This window comes from Mobula hypostoma, chromosome 14, assembly GCF_963921235.1.
Source record: "Mobula hypostoma chromosome 14, sMobHyp1.1, whole genome shotgun sequence".
NCBI lineage: Eukaryota > Metazoa > Chordata > Chondrichthyes > Myliobatiformes > Myliobatidae > Mobula > Mobula hypostoma.
In genome coordinates, this window is record NC_086110.1 from 14,124,888 (window position 1) to 14,143,469 (window position 18,582).

The following is an 18,582-nucleotide window of genomic DNA, read 5'->3' on the forward strand; positions in this document are numbered from 1 at the left end:
ATAGATATGCTGGGTATGCCTGCAGGAAAATGAATTTCAGGATTGTATATGGTGATATATACAAACTTTGACAAAAATTTACTTTGAACTTTGAATATAAAAACAGATGAAGGGGTGGGGTTTGTGGGGGGATGGGGAAGAAAGCCGGCATTAGAATATATTTTCAGAAAGAAATAGAGTCAGGATGTTGTGTTAAGCTATTGATACAAATCAGGGTACTGGATTATGGACTGGAGAGGATACATAGGTTTGCAGAAGAGTGAGGTTGCAACTCAGCTTGAAAGGTGAAGGCTTGGAGGCGATCTAACAGGTCTTTAACATCATGAGTGTTTTTTATGAAGAGAATGAATCTTCTTGGATGGGGAGCTGAGGAAAGATAGAAGTTGATGCTGTCAAAATCAAACACATTAAATAGAAAATTACTTGGAGTAAGTGTAACTTACTGCAACAGGTTACACTGAGGCAAATTGTAAATCAATTTAAAGGGAGGCTGAAGAACAAGAACTATATAGATAAAGCTAGATAATAAATGATGGAAAGAGACATAAGGAGAGCGTAATTGGAGTGACTGGGTCAAATGTTGTATTTTTGGAAGCTGATCGTCATGTAATTCTAAAGATAACCAGCAGCAGAACCCATTACCCTGCACCTGGTTCACTAATTTGTACTCCATCTTTCATGTGTGCAACACAGTTTCTAATTCCTACCGTCATTCACCAGAGCTCTCAGGCAAGCAAATACTGTAATGGGAAGCAGAGAATACATTTTCACAAATAGCATTGTCCATACCAATTTATCTAGGATTCTAAACTGGAAATAGATGCTGTAGCAGCCTCGTTCTAAATATACACACCATACATCCAAAGAAATCACAACAAAGGGAAACTTACAGGAGAAAGTGAGGAGATTTTTTTAAAGGGTTAGATTTTTCAATACTCATGTTTTGTTTTTTCCCCTCACTGTATGACTCATTCCCTTAGCTGCTTTCACCACTTAAGTTCTATTTAACAACAGATAATCTATATCCACACAGTCTATTACTCATTTTACTTTTATTTCTTTTGTGACGTTGTAGTTGCTCCCTGTTGCTAAGTGCATCCTAAGGTCACAGATGAAGGAAGCTTTCACTCAGAGCCTCAGGTGTCAAATGAGAGAAGGCCTCAAGACACTTGAGTCAAACGTTCACTTCTTAAATGTTCTGCTTGACCATGAAATAAAGTCAAGCTTCTGACCCAGCTCCCAGTAGCTGCTGTTTGATAGTTACATTGCTGTCAATGTCATGCATTTATGAGCTTTCTTTCATCTGATACGAACAGGATTAAAAACATCTTTCCTCTTCAGTGCTCTATTGGAATCTTCCCAATAAAAGGAACTTTAAGAGCTGACAGAAAGACCATTTTCTCCTGTGTCCAATGTCTATATTTTGTCTGTGAAGCATTGAAAAATGGAAAATTCTGAAAATCCTCAGTCTAATCAGGCAAGATCTATAAAGAGAAACTGGTGCTGACACTTAATTGGAACCTTAAATGAAAGGTCACTGACCTGAACCTTCATCTCCATGCTCTAATGTTGTATATTCTATATCAGAGAAGAGGAACATGGATGAGAGATGATTGCTTTACAGAGTACAGTACCTTTGCTCAGCTTGTATGTGTGACCCTGAACCTCCAGTAGCCTGAAATTCTCTTTTCCACTCCCTGTCTGGCCTCTCTGCCTTTGACCTCATGCCCCCTTCCAATGTAAGCTGAAAATACAGCATGCCATCTGACTTGCTCCATTGCAGCCTTCAGAATTCAAAGTTGAATTTGACAATCATCTGTTTCTGTTTGTGTCTCATGTCTCCAGCATTCACTTTATTCCCCTCCCTCATCTGGCATTTCAAATTTAATTCATCTCCTATTTACACCTCCCACATTAACACATTGACATCCTTTTCCACTGCTTGTGCCAGTATCTTCTTCGCCCTCCACTTTATCATACACTTTCTCGTTAGTTCCCTTCACTCCTCTCCCCTCACCACCCCCAATGCTGCCCATTCTCTTCAATTTGTTTAATTTCTAATTCTTCCAATTCTGGTTAATATTATTGCTCTGAAACATTAACTCTCATTGACTCTCCACAGATGATGCATGGCCTGCTGGGTATTTTTATGTCACATTTTCTGCATCTACAGTATTTTGCTTTTGGGTGCAAATATAATATCACAATAGTAAGCAATTTGATTTTTAAAATATCACTGTTTGTGTGTCCTGTACCATTTATTAATTGTTTTGTACTTGGTTTAGCTTTGATAGGATGACTTTTTTCTTTCTAGAAAGAGATTGGTCTAAATTACTGAGTGACTTTTGGAGTTAGACATTTGCAACAATGAGCATTTCTAAAAGGTAAAGTGTCAGACTGGAGGACAAATAGAATATCACTTGAACTCCTGTTGTTTCTAATCTACATTTAATGACCTTAGTATTGAAACCAAATGTCAGTTTGCTGATAGTAACATAAGGAAAACTTAATACAGATAAAGATTTTTACATGGGTTTTGGTGGGTGTTGATATTTGGTAGATAGTAAAAAACAATCTGTCATTTATAAATATGAGGTGTTATATTGTCATTGAAAACAGTTGCCATCTGAATTGATTGAGTATTTTGGAAAAGAAGTCTGAATTATTTTCAAAGTCTGGGCATCATGGTAGAGCAATTTAAAAATACACCATAACATAAAAGTATCTTTAATGAAGCCTTAACAACATGACTACTTACAATAGAGCAAAGGGATTGAAAAATGTTCCAATACGAAGTTATAGTTAGGATGAACTCTTGATACTTTTGCCCTCAACATAAAGGTTTTCTTTCTTTATCTGCTATGAAATGAGGCATGATATTGTGATATAACTGAAATAAAAATTAATAAATCTGATGGGTGACATACAAGTAACAACAACATAGTAGGAGTATATTCATCACAATTCAAGAAGGGGGCTTCCCATTACCTTCTCAAGGGCACCGAAGGTTGGAGTGATATCAATATATTGCCACTGTCAAATACATTGTCAATATCTTGTAAATTAATAAAGCAAAAAAAAGCCAAGTGTCATGGAGTTTCATATAACTTAGAGAATCTACAGAGAGAATATGTAAGATAATTGATAAAATGGTGTGCTGTAGGTAGCTTTCAATGTTAATACCTTGTTGTAATGGCTAATTAAGAACCACATTGTGGCTAATTGATTAGTAAATAAAAACACGTAACGGTTATTCCAGAGCAACACACACAAAATGCTGGAGGAGCTCTGCAGGTCAGGCAGCATCGATGACAATAAATGAACAGTCACCATTTTGAGCTGAGACCCTTCTTAAGGACTGAAAAGGAAGAATGAAGACACCAGAGTAAAATGGTGAGGGGAGGGGAAGGAGGATTAGCTGGAAGGTGTTAAGTGAAGCCAGGTAGGTGGGAAAGGTAAAGGGCTGGACGAGAAGGAATCTGATAGGAGACTTCTCTGTGGATTGTCACCTAGTCATGCTGGAGAAGCTTGTGTGGTCCTGTGATCCCAAGAGCAATGCCGTCTGGAGCTGTGCTCCTGGTAGGGTCACCCATGGCGGTAAGGTCGAGGGTGAGGTCCCTGAAAAGAACAATCCAACCAAGACCTCAATGGTGGAACAGGCGGACGAAGTTACTTCGAACCCAATGGCTGTGAAGGCGGATGAAGGCTGCAACAAATCCATCAGCTCCAATCGTCGTGGTTTCCAAGCCATTGGAATCAGTTGGTTGATTTGTGAAGTATCGTCTGCTTCTTGGAGTGCAACATCAAGTACACTTCAAACAAATACATGCACAGGCGTCTTCACTCTGTGGGCCACTTCTTCAGAATGAAGACCATCATCCTCGACCTTGCGGGATAGCCACGATGACGATAGGAGAGGAGAGAGGACCATGGGAGTAAGGGAAGAGGAGGGGCACCAGGGTAGGTGATAGGCAAGTGAGAAGTGGTAAGAGGTCAGAGTGGGGAACAGAAGAAGAGGGAAGGGGAGGAGAAAAATTGCTGGAAGGAGAAATCAATGTTCATGCCATCAGGTTGCAGGCTAACCAGATGGAATATAAGCTGTTGCTCCTTCACCCTGAGAGTGGTCTCAACATGGCAAAAGAGGAGGCCATGAACTGACATGTCGGAATGGGAATGGAGATAGAAGTTAAAATGGTTGGTCACTGGGAAAATTCCTCTTTGGATGGAAGGAACAGAGGAGGACCATGCCCTCCTCTTTTGCCACAATGAAGCCACTCTCATGTGGAGGAGCACCACCACATGTTCCATCTAGGTAGCCTCCAACCCGAAGGCATGAACATTGATTCTGCTTCTGGTAAAAAAAATAGTTTTCTCCCTCCCTCATCCCTTCTTTTCTATTCCCCACTCTTGCTCTCCTCTCTGACAAGTATATTCATTTATAAACATGGAGAGCAAAACTGTACACCATATCCCAAGTGTGATTCCACCAACGTACAATGAAATTGCAGTAAGATATCTTTACCTTTCTGCTTAACTCCTCTTGTAATGAATGCCAGCATACCATTTGCTTGCGTAATTGCCTGATGTACCTTCAAATGTAACGTTTTCATAACTTGTTTAACAGTCTGGATGCATTCCCAGGATCAGGACTGCTGGTGGAATCACAGTTAAAAGGAGCCAATATAATATTATATATTGAAATATATAATGCCATAGCATTTTATATATAGTAAGATCTATAACTACTGTGCTGGAGGCTTGGCACGAACTCCTGCTCTATCTGCTGATGCACGTTTCTGTGTCAGGAACTTGGCTGAAGATGCAACACTCCCTTTGTTGTCCTGCAGCAAGCAAAATTTTGCAAAGAATCTCATTGATCCCCGGAATATACAGGTGCAATTCTACACTGCCATCATAGACAGCTTCCTCACATCAGCCATTACTGTCTGCTTTGGTGCAGCATCCCCTCACAGTGCACAAAAATGACAGCGAGCTGTTAGGTCAGCAGGAAAGGTCATTGACTTCAGCCTATCATCACTGCAGGACTTGAACATGTCCAGGACAAAGAGGCAGATGGGAAAAATCATTGTAGACACTATCCACCCTATAAACTGCCTTTACCAAAAGCTCGCTTCTGGAAAACAATAGGGTTATTAAAACAAAATTTCATGCCATCCAGAAAGTTTCTTCTTCCAGGCTAGTTCTAGTTACCTTCCCCTCTCTACCAAGTCACTGCACTGCACTGTAAACACTAAGCTACTTTTTATATGGGGTATATGGGGTGTCAGGGAGGGGTAGCACCCCTGTGGGGGAACATGTCGCGTCCTTTTCAGGGCGGTTACCTCCACCTTTGGTCCCCACCTGGCACTCAGCTCTCACCTGTGGCTCCCTGTAGCTGTTTGCAAGCGACAGTGGCCACACCCCGGGCAACGACTTCAACAAGCCGGCTAAACCAGGTGAGGGTAGCCGACGGGTCTCAAACCCTCGGTGAGATAGGGAGATGTCTATCCCAGCATGTGAAGACAGACTCCGGCGGATTGAGCGGACGAGACCTATGGAAGGTCCAATGGTTAAGAAGGCAGTCTCTGCAAGCATCGTGGAACGTGTAGAGCAGGACAAGACACAGAAGACGTCCTGGTCATCCACTGCGCCTAGTCCCATCTCCAGCCGTCTAGACTCTGTCTTGCCACTGGACCCAGATGGGAGTTGGGAAGAGAGACTGAGGCTGACGCTGCGCAACTCTCCCTCACTTAAATCCAAGTCACGCGCTAGTCTCGACACCATCAATAATGGTGTCGAGGTCCTCATCGACGTCAGTGATGGACGAACAACAACAACTTTTTATAATGCTGTTTACATTGCAAATACATGCTGGTATTTATGTATTTATAGACATTTTATTCCATATTTGTACTTTAATCTCTAACTTTATTTTTATATAATTATATAAAGAAGATATAATTGTTGAATGTTGTTTTTTTGTTGGATGTCGCTCCCTGACCAAGACACCACAGCAAATTCCTAATACATGTAAATGTGGCAAATAAACTCGATCCTTGATTGCTGTGGTCTGGAATGAACCACTGAGGCAATGTGCAATGGCTGCCTGTAAGGACTGGTTTTGGTTCAGCTGGGTAACTGATGTGTCACCTGGGCCTGAAGATCTTCCTGTTGTAACAAGCTTAATAGTGGTCATTACCCTTTAAGCTTGCAATGACCAGAGCTGTGCAAACAGATAATGAGAGGATAATGCAGAAGGAGGTATTGCGAGAGACCATAGGATCTAGGTGCTTCTGACCCGAGCAATAGACCCAATCTCACCAGACTGACCAAGGCACAGCCCTGAACCCCACACAACAGTACTGATGACTCCCCAGACTGACCAGGGTGCAGCCCTGACCCCACACAACAGTACTGATGACTCCCCAGACTGACCAGGGTGCAGCCCTGACCCCACACAACAGTACTGAGTGACTCACCAGACTGACCAGGGTGGAGCCCTGACCCCACACAACAGTACTGAGTGACTCACCAGACTGACCAGGGTGGAGCCCTGACCCCACACAACAGTACTGAGTGACTCACCCCTCAGTATAGCAGGTTCAACACTAGCTCTCTGCGTGTTGCCCTAGTTTTTCACTCTAGACAGAACTGTGCAGTGAAGAGACTGCCCTCCCATTGCCTTGCCAGCGCTGGCACTAATACCATATTCTTGGTAGAAATGCACAGCCAGATCCTTCTAAAGAACAGATTGTACAATGCTGTGAGTGTTTGCTCTCTGGGATCAGGACACCACTACTGAATCAGGACACTGCAAGGTGTGCTAAGTCAGATTCCAGTGTACTCAGCATAGCTGTTATTTTAACTGCTGGATAATCTATTTTTTTTCATATTGTATTCCATGTGGTTGTACAACTCAGTTTGTCTGTATCTTCATGAATGCATTTTGCAGTCTCATCACATGCCAGTTAGGTTTCATATCATTAGCATATTTGCAAATATTGTTTCTGGTCTATTCAGATTAATTTAAAATTCAGATTATGTATTGTTGAGGATCAAACACCAATCCCTGTGGTTCCCCAGTAGTTACACTTGCCATCCGGAGGGGGACCAATTTGATTCCAACTTTGACCCAATTCTCAATCTGTGTTGGTAAGGAGACCAGAAACTTGGGAATGTGAATGTAAAGATCAAGAGCGGGGAAAGTCAGAAGGGGGAGTCCAGTTGGAACAGGCGTGCTGGTCAAAGGAGAATGGATTGGTGAAGGCAGAATTCCTTCCTGAAGGAATAGTCACAAAGATAGAGACTTCTCCCTCTCAGTCCTATCTCAACCTAAAACGTCATATTACACCTTTTGCCTCCACAGATGCTGACAGACCAAGTGGAGTTCTTCCAGCATTCTTTTGCTCTCAATTTACGCTAGTTTATCATTCCCAATTCTACATTAATGTTGAATGTGGGATCTTACCAAAAACTATCCAAACACCTCACATCCACTGGTTCTCCCCCTCAGACGCTACTAGAAATATTCTCAAATACTCCACTGGATTAGTCAAATGATATTCCTTTCATGAATCCATATTATTTTCAGTGTTTTTATATCACATGTTCTTATTTATAGATTCCAGCATTTTCCCCATTAATGATTTCAACCTAACAAATCAGTAGTTCCCTGTCTTTTTTTCTCACTTTTTAAAACTGTGTGTGTGCGTGTGCGAGAGAGTGTGAGAGTGAGTGTGTGTGTATCTCATTACTTACCTCCGCATCAGTAACCATTCCAGAATCTACAGAATTTTGGAAAATAGCAACCAGAGCATCCATAATTTGCATAGTTATCATTTCCAAAACTCAGGGCTATAGTTAAATCAAATCCCCGTGGTTCATTATTTTTCAGACTCATCAACTTTTCTAATAATATTGTTCTACTAATACTGAATTATATGAATTCTTCACTTGCACCAGATCCTGGGTTCCCCAGTATTTCTGGTGATTTTTTTCTTTGCGTTTCCTTCCTTCAGGACAGGCACAAAGTAGGTACTTAATTCCTCTGTAATTTCTATAGTCCCAATTACATATCCTCACGTACAGTGAATTACATTCACTCTTACTCTGGCCCCCACTCTTTCTTACTCTAACTCATCTTTTTTTCCAGTCCTGATGAAGGGTCTCGGTTCGAAACGTCGACAACACTTTTTTCCTGCCTGGCTGCTGAGTTCCTCCAGCAATTTGTGTGTGTTGCTTGCATTTCCAGCACCTGCAGGTTTTCTCTTGTTTGTGATTACACTCACTCTCCCTTTTCTTACATACCTACAGAAGGTTTGTGTTTACGTTTTTCTCCAGCCTGCCCTCCTATTCAATTCTGCTTTTCTTCGTCAATGTATCGGGTATCCTTTACTGAGTTCTGTGCCATGGCGTGCACTAGACCATGAGTGCTTGCGGAGTTTGTTGCTGCGATGTGAATCTGTTTGCCCGGGTCACTACGCCTAGCCCCGTCAGCCCCTCCAGCTCTGAAGTACTGTACCGGACTGTACCGGCTATTCACCGCAGAACAACCACCGAGAGCGGGATGCGGGAGCTGAGCGAAAAGTGTGACGTGCTGGGTCGTCGATGCCAACGTAATTGCGTCATTGCGCCGCACGTTATAAAGCACGGAGAGGCTGCGGCGGTCACAACAAGATGGCGGCGTGTGGACGTGGGAGTTCGATGTTGGCGGCGGCTGATGGCCGGCTATGGCTGCGGGCCCCGCACTGTGTGTGGGTGGCGGTGATGGCGCTTGTTCTTCATCACACGTGTCTCTGCATTGCGGAGGAATCCAATCGTCTATTGTCGCTGAAACAAGTGGAGGGGGTTTCCCTGCCTCGCGTACCGGTTCAACAACAACAGCAGCAGCAGCAGCAACCGCCGCCGCAGGGCCTGGGGCAGTCGCAGGGCCTTCCGTTCCAACCTCAAGGCCGGCAGGTGTTCCAGCCCCCGCGGAAGAACATCTGGCGGATTTCGGAGGACCCGGCGTGTCATGAAGATGTGGTCCGTGTCTGTCCCAAACACACCTGGCAGAACAATTTCGCCGTGCTCGAGTGCTTACAGGACTTGCGAGAGGTGAGCAGCGGCCACGGGCTATTCTTGGCGATTGAGGGCTGTTGCTTTTCAGGAACACCGCACCTGGAGGTTGGCGGCGTTCACCGGTATATGTTCCTATGTGGGCAGAATGGGGAGCGGCCTGGCTGCCAGACGGATATATCCGATGGCTAACGGGCACTGCTCCTTTGTAGGGAATGAAGTTTCAGGTTGGTCTTTATTCGGTGCGTAGGGGAGAGGGGAGGCGATGAGAAATTCCGTACTGAGGTGTTGACGTAAGAAAGTTTGAGTGGCAATTGTATGTTGTGGAGTTTTGTCATTTGCTGGTCACTATTTTGAATGAGATGATCTTTCCGTATTTATCTTTTCACAATCCTTGCCTTCCCAAGGTTGTAGTTTTGAGTAGCCACGTGTAACTGGGAATCTGGGTGGGGCAGTTTGTCAAATTAAAAATTCATTCCACCTAACCCGTCTGTTGCAATGGCAATGGGCAAAAGCCTGGAGTAAACTTGTTACCGGAAAAGAGTAACTTGTTTTGAATTAGTTCCACCTGGATACTTTAGATGTGAGATTGACGGATTTCTTGAGTTCCACGGCACAAACATTATCTAGAAATGTCACCATTTGTTTTGAGGGGCATTTATTTCTACTTTGTATTCTTTGGGAAATGCAGGATTAGCTTTTCAGAACTAATTGTTTGCCATTTCCCAGATATAATTCCTCATCACTCCACAGCATTTCCCATTTATTATTTTCTAAAAAATGTTTCAGTATGATAAATAGATGAAGTACGAGTAACATGAGGTTTTGAGTTATGATTCCATGGTGGGCAGGGATATATGATTTCAATGAAAGTTATTTATTATCCAGCAAGAGCTCCTTTCAGGAGATTGAGAATAGCATTTGGTGTTATAGTTAGAACTAGAGATATGTTCGCATTTGGGACCAGTACCAATTATTTCATCTGGAGGTAACTTGCAGAAGATGTGGGACCTTCGTCTTCCATTTTGGTCTAATTTTATTACATGTGTATTACATTATTTGAAATAAATGGTAAATACTTAATATAAGTTTCATTTTCAGAGTTTGAAAGGGTAGTGATTGGGTAGAATTTCATATTAATTGATACTTCAATAATACTGCACCCAGATTAATGCCACCGTTCATCCAGTTTCAACCACAATGTCAGGTATCACTTGCAAAATACTGAAATGATTTTGACTGAATTGTGCTTGCAGATCTCAGCAACGTTTCCATTCTAGTGAAGTTGTTAGAAATGTCAAAACTAGGGTTTGTGGTTGGAAGCAGGACTCGCTCGAAATCTGCATTAGAGGCTAAAGTTAGCTATGTTTTCTAATTGCCTGTATGTGCTGTACACCAACAGATTTCAGAAGTTGTAGCTTGGTTTTTCAATGCATATTCCATCCCAATTCTGAATATAAAACTGATAGTATAACTGCATGAATTCGCTATTCTGTGAGTTGCACCTGAAATATAATAAATTGTCAACAAAGTCAGAGTTGATCTTGTCCACATTTTGCCTGGGGTTTGGCGTTTTATCTTGCTAAGTTCTGGCATTTTAGTGGTTGAACTCCTTTTTATTTTGCAGATTTGAGCCTTGTAGATTTGTTTACCCTGGGATTGAGATCCACATAAGTTATATATATATATAGAGAGAGAGAGAGAAAAGATTGGAAACTAGCATTCCACATCAATCCTATTTCAGATATAACTTGCTTGTGACTGCAGTGCCTAGCATCTCATGCAGTTTTCTGATAGCTATAAAGCATCCTGACATACATCGATTCCTGAATCCTATATCCCCATGTTACACATCCCAAGTTCAGTTCCCGAGTTGGTTTTCCAAGATTCATATTGAAACTGAAGTTGAACTCCTGAGATCGTCTGGTAGGATTTTTAACCAATTTTACTCAGTTTGAATATTCTTAAGTAAGGTTCTTGATTTTCATGATCAATGTGCCATTGAATCCACAAGAATCTATTGGGCAGACCAGTTACTAGCAGATTGTTGGAAAAAGTAACACTCAACACACTGGAGGAACTCAGCAGGTCGGGCTCAGCATCCGTGGAAACGATCGGTCAACGTATTGGGCCGGAACCCTTCGTCTTGTGAGTGTTGCTTTGACCCCAGCATCTGCAGAGTATTTTGTGTTGGTGCTTTCCAAATATGTCATTCCCCAGCATGTGTAAGCTAGGTGATACATGTTCAATTGAGTCAGTGGCACACCTGAAAACTTCTTGAGTAAAACAAACTTGTGATTTGGCAAAAACTGTTGATTTGTTCTAGCATAGCATTGCTTGCCCTGCAGTGCAGTCACCTGGCTCGCTAATAGAGTGGGGAGAACTTTGAACAATTTTCCAGTGGTTTCTGACCTACATTTGTGCACTCTCTTCCTTTAACTGTACACAGAGTAGGACTGTGTAATAGAGCTGCTGATTCAGGTTGTAGATGCATTTATGTAATGGGTTCCACATAATGTCGATTGCTTGCTTTCGTTAAGTAAAGTGAACACATTTGTTCTTTGCAGATCACTCTTTGTAAATGAAATGTGGCACTTGTGATTATTTGGGTGATTGTAAGTACAAGATCTGAACAGGGTCTATTTTGCAAAACAGGAGATCAGCTTTCTGACATTGCAATCTAAATTTTAAAAAATTCATAGTAAAATGTTCCTGTTATCTAATGTTGTTTCTTGTCCCTTGCTCCTTTGGCTGTCAGCTAAATATATTAGCATTTGCATTGGCTTGGAAATATTCACTTCCTAGCTCACTGACTAGCATTACACTTTTGACCAACAGACTGCTTCATGGTGCTTGCTGTCTCCTGCTTGATAATTTCACATGAAAGTCAATGTATATTTTGCATCCTGGAGCCTCTGAAATTAATTTTGATTTCTGATCTAGTGGTGTGTACATCCTGGCTTTTATGTAAATACACATTTGGTTTCTGTTTTCATTGTATAGAGCTAGTGAAATATTTTTGATCAAGATGAAAATAGATGTAAAGTGGATCAGGTATTCTATAACTAGAAGAGTCAAAATAATTCCAGCAGATATCCAATAAAAGAAGATAATTTGTCTAGCTTTCCTAAAAAGGGTGTCAAGCTCCTAAACTGCTGCTCTGTTAATTCTTGCTGTATTATAAATACAAAACCCACTTTTTTTTACTCTGGTCATATGTATTGATTACCTGGCTTTGATCTGTGTCCACACATTCAGTCTTTTCTTATGTCTGTGGCTATTTTTGCATCCCTCTATTTGTGCCATCTGGTCTGTCTGAATTTTGTTGCTTAATATTAGAAGTTTAAAAAAGACCCTGTGATTGAAATCTCTTTTCATGTTGTGCATTGCACTGTTAGTTTCACTTTCTAAAAGAAAGGGATTTCTATCTAATTTGCTTAATGGATTTCTTTTGTCATTTTCTTTCCTGTTGTTTTCATGGTTATTATTGGAACTTGATGTAGAGTTAAGTATATAGGTAAGGCCATTCACATCAAAGTTGCTGGTGAACGCAGCAGGCCAGGCAGCATCTCTAGGAAGAGGTACAGTCGACCCTTCGTCAGGACTGAGGCCATTGTCAGGTTTGAGATTTCCTTTTCTCCAACCTCCGTTACAGCATTCCAACTGCCAGAGTTGGAGGTTGAAGACTTGGAATGCAAGGCAGAGCTTTGATCTGTCATGTAGCCAGTTAACATACAAAATAATTGGGTGCTGCTTAATCAATTAACCATCTCATCGAACATTTGAATGGAAATTTGGATTAAACCTTTTGTAATACTATTTTATCCTATGCATTAATTACAAACGTTTGTAGATTCATAAATGCAAACTGATGAATTTTCTTCTATTCAACATTCTTCCACTGTTCAGATTAATATTGTCCTTATTTCCATCTTTTTTTAAAAAACACATTAGTCAGTGAAAGCTAAACCGCATCAGAATGTGCCTGTGCAGCAATCAATGTTTTGAACCACATCTAAATCATTTACCTTGGCTCTAAATGAGATGCTTCCAGAAAGGATTACTGGCCCTTGATCGATCAAGAGGCTGTGTATGCTCCTGAGATTTATACTGCTTTGAGCCCAGTGAAATTGACAGAATTATGGCAGGGGTATCACATTTCCTGGTTGAGTAATAACTTTGTATAGTACTGTCAGCTTCTGAATCCATCCTGGATATTGGGAAGCAAACCATTCCCCAAATTATACCAGTGATCTGAATTTGAGAAATCTTGGTCAATAATACATTCCTTCTGTCCAGTAAATATTCTTTCTTATAATGTTGTAAAATTAATTTCTCAGAGTATTAGGAATTTAAAGAGTGAAGGTCATACACTGAAATAGCCATTTGTGTAATGAGAGAAAGGAGCGCTGAGTTTAATAGTCAAGCTACATCATTAAACAAGGTTATATCAAGGAAAAATGAAGGATAGCATTAAATGCTTTGTCATGCATGTATTAGAAATTAAATATTCCAGGGTGCAGACTAAATGTAATTGGAGGGGATAATACAGATTGATGTAATTAATCTAATAAGGAATACCAATTTCTTTGAAAATAGTTTGGACAGTAAATTAGGGTACATTCACAACAGTATTATCTTTAAAATCAAGAAGATAACTGGAAATTTTGTGAACTAATCTATTTCAAAGAACCAGACTTAATTACTTCATCTGATAGTAAGGGACTTACTGAGGGGGAAATGATCAAGGTACGGTGAAATTTTACATTGAGTTTGAGAGAAGCAAACCCAAGTTGGAGATGAGTGTATTGTACCTAAGTAAAGTTAATTTCTTTAACACTGGATGAGTAGATAAAGATCAATAAATGAGGAAATATTCCAAATTTTTATTGGAAATTAAAGTTTCACTGGTTGGATTGATGCATCCTTGATAACATGAAGAAATAAAGGATAGTATATGTTTAACACATGCTTTTAATGTTGTCACAAAGAGTTGGGAAATAGAAATTAGTGCAGATTACTACACTCAATCAGTCAAGAAGAAGAAGATGGAAGAGAATAAGCTAAGTAAAATTATTTTAAAAATGTTTTACAAATATGTAAGTGTCAGAGAAGTAAATATAGGTCTTATTAAGGAAAAGTTACGAGGAATAAAGAAATAGCTGAAAATAATAATTATCTACACAATTGGGGTAAGGAAAATCAGTGCTAGGTGAGGGAAGGTTTTGGAACAATTGAGTGAGGCCATCTGGTTATTCATTGTTCAAGGATACAAAAACAGATGGCTCCAGAGAGGGTCAGTGGAATCTTTAGGAGTGATCTAATAGATTCCTGAGAGTTTGTAAATGTTCTAATTGATAAAAAGGAATTAGGTTAACTGTTGTATGAAAAAAATAGTGAAAATAGGAAAAGGTTAGCCTAATGTTACTTGCTGAAAAGGAAATCTTGTTTGACAGGAAGTATGTAGTAAAAGATAGATGAGGAGGAATCGGTGATATGTTTCTGAAGAACACACAGGATGAAAGTGCACAGGCAAAGTTGTGAAGATAAGGAAAGTTAGCATTTGGAGTGAACATGTAATTTTTAGGCAATTATTAAAAGAATGCTACAATCTACTATAAGATATTTCTAATAAAATATTAAGATTGTGTTTTGTAATCAGATTCACTACTGCTGCAAAGCTGGGTTGAGAATATGAGCTGTGTAGAAGATACTCTGTGAATGAGCATAAACTGAATGCCCAGCAAAATGGATTAGTGTACAGAAGTTACAATACTGATTTTAGAATAGGAATAATAAAAACAATATTTTAAATGATGAAACATTAGTTAATTTTGGTATGAATAGCGATTTGAGAAAGCTGGTACATAAATATTCACCTGTTGTTGCAGCAAGAGATCAAAGCTTGCTACCAGATGCAGTGATTCAGATCAACAGGTTTACTATACACTGTCAGAGAGTCCCTGTCTAGAGTCCCTCAAAAGCAGAGGTGGAGGAGTATGCCTCATGATCAACGCTTCTTGGTGCACAAATATATCAGTGCTGTCCCAATTCTGTTCACCAGGCCTAGAATATCTAGCAGTTAAGTGCCTGCTTTACTACCAGATGAACTTAAACGCCTTCTATGCCCGCTTTGATAGGGAGAACGCAACTTCAACTGTGAAGATCCCTGCTGCACCCGATGACCCTGTGATCTCTGTCTCGGACGCCGATGTTAGGCTGTCTTTAAAGAGAGTGAACCTTCACAAGGTGGGAGTACCTGATAAAGGCTCTGAAAACCTGTGCCAACCAACTAGCAGGAGTATTCAAGGACATTTTCAAACTCTCACTGCTATGGGCAGAAGTTCCCACTTGCTTCAAAAAGGCAACAATTATACAAGTGCCTAAGAAGAATAATGTGCCAGTAGCACTCACATCGACAGTGATGAAATGCTTTGAGAGGTTGGCCATGACTAGACTGAACTACTGCCTCAGCAAAGGTCTGGACCCATTGCAGTTTGCCTATCACCACAATAGGTCAACTGCAGATGGAATCTCAATGGCTATCCACACGGCTTTAGACCACCTGGACAACACAAATACCTATGTCAGGATGCTGTTCATCGACTATAGCTCAGCATTTAATACCATCATTCCCACAGTCCTGAATGAGAAGTTGCAGAACCTGGGCCTCTGTACCTCCCTCCACAGTTGGATCCTCAACTTCCTAACTGGAAGACCACAGTCTGTGTCAATTGGTGGTAACATATTCTCCTCGCTGACGATCAACACTGGCACACCACGGGGGGGGGGGGGGTTAGTCCACTGCTCTACTCTCTATATACGCATGATTGTGTGGCTAGGCATAGCTCAAATACCATCTATAAATTTGCTGACGATACAACCATTGTTGGTAGAATCTCAGGTGGTGACGAGAGGATGTACAGGAGTGAAATATGCCAACTAGCGGAATGGTGCTGCAGCAACAACCTGGCACTCAACGTCAGTAAGATGAAAGAGCTGATTGTGGACTTCAGGAAGGGGAAGACAAAGGAACACATACCAATTCTCATAGAGGGATCAGAAGTGGAGAGAGTGAGCAGTTTCAAGTTCCTGGGTGTCAAGATCTCTGAGGATCTAACCTGGTCCCAACATATTGATGTAGTTATAAAGAAGGCAAGACAATGGCTATACTTCATTAGGAGTTTGGAGAGATTTGACATGTCAACAAATACACTCAAAAACTTCTGTAGATGTACAGTGGAGAGCATTCCGTCAGGCTGTATCACTGTCTGGTATGGGGAGGCTACTGCACAGGACTGAAAGAATCTGCAGAGGGTTGTAACCTAGTAAGCCCCATCTTGGGTACTGGCCTACAAAGTACACAGGACATCTTCAGGGAGCAGCGTCTCAAAAAGACAGCGACTATTATTAAGGACCTTCAGCACCCAGGGCATGCCCTTTTCTCACTGTTACCATCAGGTAGGAGTTACAGAAGCCCAAAGGTGTGCACTCAGCGATTCAGGAACAGCTTCTTCCCCTCTGCCATCCGATTCCTAAATAGACATTGAACCCTTGGGCACTACCTCATTTTTAAAAAATATACAGTATTTCTGTGTTTTTGCACATTTTAAAAGCCTATTCAATATGCGCATACTGTAATTGATTTATTATTTTTCTTCTATATTATGCATTGCATTGAACTGCTGCTAAGTTAACAAATTTCAGATCACATGCCGGTGATAATAAACCTGATTCTGATTCTGAAGCCATTTATGGTATTTTGTTGCTTAGGATGTCAGAATTTAAGAATAAGGAAGTTGTTGCATTTGTGATTGTCTTTGATGAGAAATCACCAGAGTCTGTGGATTTTGTCTTCACTTCAGGGATAATTTGCTTTCCATGGAAAGGAAGTGCAGTGTACATATATAAATATATAAAGATTCTGAAAGTGATCAGTGACAGATGCTGAGTGATTCTTTGCTTTTAACAAAATATTCAAGAGTAGGGGATTTGTTTTCAGTAAGGGTCTTGTCATTTAGGACAGAAATGAGAAATTTCTTTTACATAGACTTTCAAATCTAGGTATTTTCCTCTTCACAGAGCTGTTATTGTGCAGTACTGGTTGTATATTCAGCTCTCGGGCTAATAGATTTTTTGATGCTAAGTGAAATGGAGAATATCATAATTTAGCATTCAAATTTATTTGAAGTACAAATCATCTGTGATCTCAATTACCTTTGGAGCAGTTTGCTGGAATCATATGCCCCGGACCTAAAGGTCTGCATAAACTTCACAGCTTACTATCATTTGGGTAGCAGTTTAATAGTTCCAGAGTGTTCGGGTTTGTGTCTGTTCTCTGTCAGGTTGTCTGTCAGCTCTTATATTTTCTGCATTGATAGCTTTGTAGGCTTCCACATCTTTTGATACTTTATCTACAAATATTGTTGCTAACCCTAACAAAATTAAGGGAATGCTTTGTCTAACTTATCGATATAACACTTAAGAGAATTAGCTATTTTTAAAATGATCCTGCATTTTAATGAGTTAATTTTTCATCAAACATTAAGTTTTGATGACAGTAGAAGTCTAAGGTTGATACCACTTTGCACAGTATTCCTCTGGTTCACTCATTGGATGGTTTGGTGTTGAGCGGCCAATCAGTAAGTGGGATTCATTAGAAACTGCCAATAAGAATGATTCAGGTGCAAGCAGAGTGGCCACTCTTTTGGAGTGTGCCAACGTTTAGAGTGGCTTTGGCTGATCAGGCTTAGGCAAGATCAGGTTTGAGTGAGGAACATTATCTTTAAGTTACACACACTCTCTATCCTTAGTTCATTCCTCATCTGTTAGGGCATAGTAGGATAGTGAGAATAGCTCTGGGACGGTGTTTTGTTCTGTGTGTGGGATATGAAAGTCTGTAAAACCTCCAGTCTCCCAGATAAACACATCTGCACCAGGTGCAGCTCCTGAGAGAACTTGTTAAGGAAGTGGAGCTGCAGCTCGATGACCTTTGGCTCATATGGGAGAATGAGGAGGTGATAAGACAGAAGCTACAGGGAGGTAAAGTGTGAAAGAAAAGTGAAAGTGGATCTCTAACTGCTGGAAAATGACACTGAAGAGGTAGTAATGCTGGGCAAGTGGAAGACACTAGCAAGTATGGTGGAAGTTCCTGGTGTCGGAGGTCATGAAGTGTGTGAAGTTACCATTACTAGGGAGAAGGTTCTTGCGAAACTGAAAGGTCTGAAGGTAGATTAGTCACCTGGATCAGATGGTGTACACCACAAGGTTCTGAAAGAGGTGGCTGAAGAGATTGTGGAAGCATTGGTAATGATCTTGCAAGAATTACTAAATTCTGGAATGGTTCCAGAAGACTGGAAAATTGCAAGTGTCACTCCACTCTTCAAGGAGGGAGAGAGGCAGAAGAAAGGAAACTATAGGCTAGTCGGTCTGACCTCAGTGGTTCGGAAGATGTTGGAGTCGATTGCTATGGATGTGGTTTTGGGATACTTGGAGGCACATGATAAAATAGGCCTAGTCAGCATG

General features: G+C 40.9%; 1 protein-coding gene across 1 annotated transcript in view; it reads left to right on the plus strand.

The window, feature by feature from the left end:
- The first annotated feature begins 8,667 nt into the window (after positions 1 to 8,667).
- Positions 8,668 to 18,582, plus strand: part of glg1a (golgi glycoprotein 1a) — a 171,948-nt gene continuing 162,033 nt past the window's right edge. Inside the window, exon 1 of the mRNA XM_063066699.1 lies at positions 8,668 to 9,096. Within this exon, the coding sequence (XP_062922769.1) occupies positions 8,677 to 9,096 (420 nt within the window). The 5' untranslated portion in view covers positions 8,668 to 8,676. The remainder of the gene's footprint in view (positions 9,097 to 18,582) is intronic.